The sequence below is a fragment of the Nestor notabilis genome, unplaced genomic scaffold, assembly GCF_000696875.1.
Source record: "Nestor notabilis isolate BGI_N333 unplaced genomic scaffold, ASM69687v1 scaffold4678, whole genome shotgun sequence".
Classification (NCBI taxonomy): domain Eukaryota; kingdom Metazoa; phylum Chordata; class Aves; order Psittaciformes; family Psittacidae; genus Nestor; species Nestor notabilis.
In genome coordinates this window covers 28,550-30,269 of record NW_009940423.1, presented here as the reverse complement: position 1 = coordinate 30,269, position 1,720 = coordinate 28,550, and the positions used below count along the sequence as shown (strand labels likewise).

The 1,720-nt window shown below is 36.7% G+C and overlaps 1 protein-coding gene across 2 annotated transcripts in view; it reads right to left on the bottom strand.

Moving 5' to 3' along the window:
• RALGAPB (Ral GTPase activating protein, beta subunit (non-catalytic)) overlaps positions 1 to 1,720 on the bottom strand; it is a 47,423-nt gene that overhangs the window by 22,336 nt on the left and 23,367 nt on the right. Inside the window, exons 15-16 of one of the 2 annotated variants that reach the window (XM_010020327.1) lie at positions 490 to 623; positions 1 to 21 (exon numbers count right to left, since the gene is read on the bottom strand). The exon at positions 1 to 21 is cut by the window's left edge and continues 195 nt beyond it. In XM_010020327.1, the coding sequence (XP_010018629.1) occupies positions 1 to 21; positions 490 to 623 (155 nt within the window). The remainder of the gene's footprint in view (positions 22 to 489; positions 624 to 1,720) is intronic. The other variant, XM_010020328.1, reaches the window with a different exon arrangement.

The following is a 1,720-nucleotide window of genomic DNA, read 5'->3' as shown; positions in this document are numbered from 1 at the left end:
GAAATCCACTGCCACTTTCACCTGTGTAAAGCAAGGAGAGGATGAGGATTCCTCCACAAAACTCTTTTGGAAAAGAACTAGTTTTAAAAAGCACTGTGTGCAGATAAAGTTCTGAAGATGACGCCTTCTTATTAGAAACACACTATTATTTTCTAAGCTCAGAAAACTATTTCCAAGGTGAGATGGAAGGGGAAAAAAGAGGTACCATGCTTACCAAAAAGGCAATTAAGTTGCTTAATACCCTGGCATGTGTATCTGAACAGCCCACTGAGCTTCCCTTTGAGGCAGCAGGCATTTACAGGGCACACGTTATTTGAGCCCCATTCATGTTAGGAGAATATGAAGTACAAAGGAGTACTGTTTTTCTTGCATCCAAACAGAACATTTGCTGACTAACTCAGACAGACAACTGTTTCACAGCATGACTTTCACCTGACCAGGACTATGATCACTCTTTGAGAAGTGGCCAGAGCACATTTAACCTCTTACCTTTGCCAGCCCAGACAGAAGCTCCAGTGCAGCCAGTGAGATACTCATGTCCTGCCTCCACTGTGAGTTGAGTCTTTGAGTTACCAGGTGAATACTGCGTATCAGTAGTCCAGCAGCTGTATCTGTATTAAGAGCTAGGATATAACCCCAATACCACGTACCACAGGGAGGGAAAATAACTAAGCATTAGTGACAATAAGCAAAGCACAGGCACAAGCTAAAGCAGCCACAATACACACAAAATTATACACAACCCAGAATCTAGAAATGGGGTCAACCACTTTTGCACAGGATAACTCCCTTATATATGCCACCAGACGTTATACAAATACATTCAGACTACCTTATCCTAATGTTTGGGGTTTTATTTTTAAAAGACATTTTTGATAATCCCAGCATTCTGCTGCATTTCAGGTTTTGCTACTGTATTTAAATTGCTGTGATATCTTGCAGTCTCAGAAAAAATTAGGCATTGGCAATGTATATTAAATATTAATACTTGTATATTTAGGCCTCAGTAATGAACTAAGAGTGCATGTAACTTCAGGTATCTATGCCAGAAGTTACCCATTCTTTCTATACCTAATATTTATCAAAAGCTGTATTAGTTCAATAAACACAGATAATGTAAGAATCAGTCCTGGAGGAAAAAAGAGCCAATTATTTCTACACTTTAATTTTGGCTTTGGTATCAGTTGTTCCCATTTAAAAATATTAGGAACATAAATATTATACATAAAGTAGTATACTGAAGTAGGCAAATTAATTTCATAAACAGAAACTGCTAAATAACTACTTAGAGAGACATGAGAGCTGTTACAGCCAAGGTACAGCCTTCCCAAAACTTAAATCATCAGATATAACACTGAAGAGCTAAGTACAGTGTTACACTAGTAGCAAGTGTCTGCTATAGTTAAACAGTAAAAATAGACCATCTTATTTTCAATTTTCTCTTGTTTGAGCATCCAGCAGAAACACATTAATTTTTTTCATAAGTTTCTTACAACCTTACCTTTGCACATGGGAAATTAAAAACATCCAATAAAATGAATGTATTACAAAAATGTCTTTCAAGTTATGTCATGGTTTAAAGACTTCCTAAGTCAAATATTTTTTAACCTTACAGATATTTTTACAGCACTTGTCAATGAAAGCCCGTATGAGCTAACCACACAATTCTAATGGTGTGCTGAAAACTAGCACTTTAGTAATTTCAAACAGATCCTGTAGG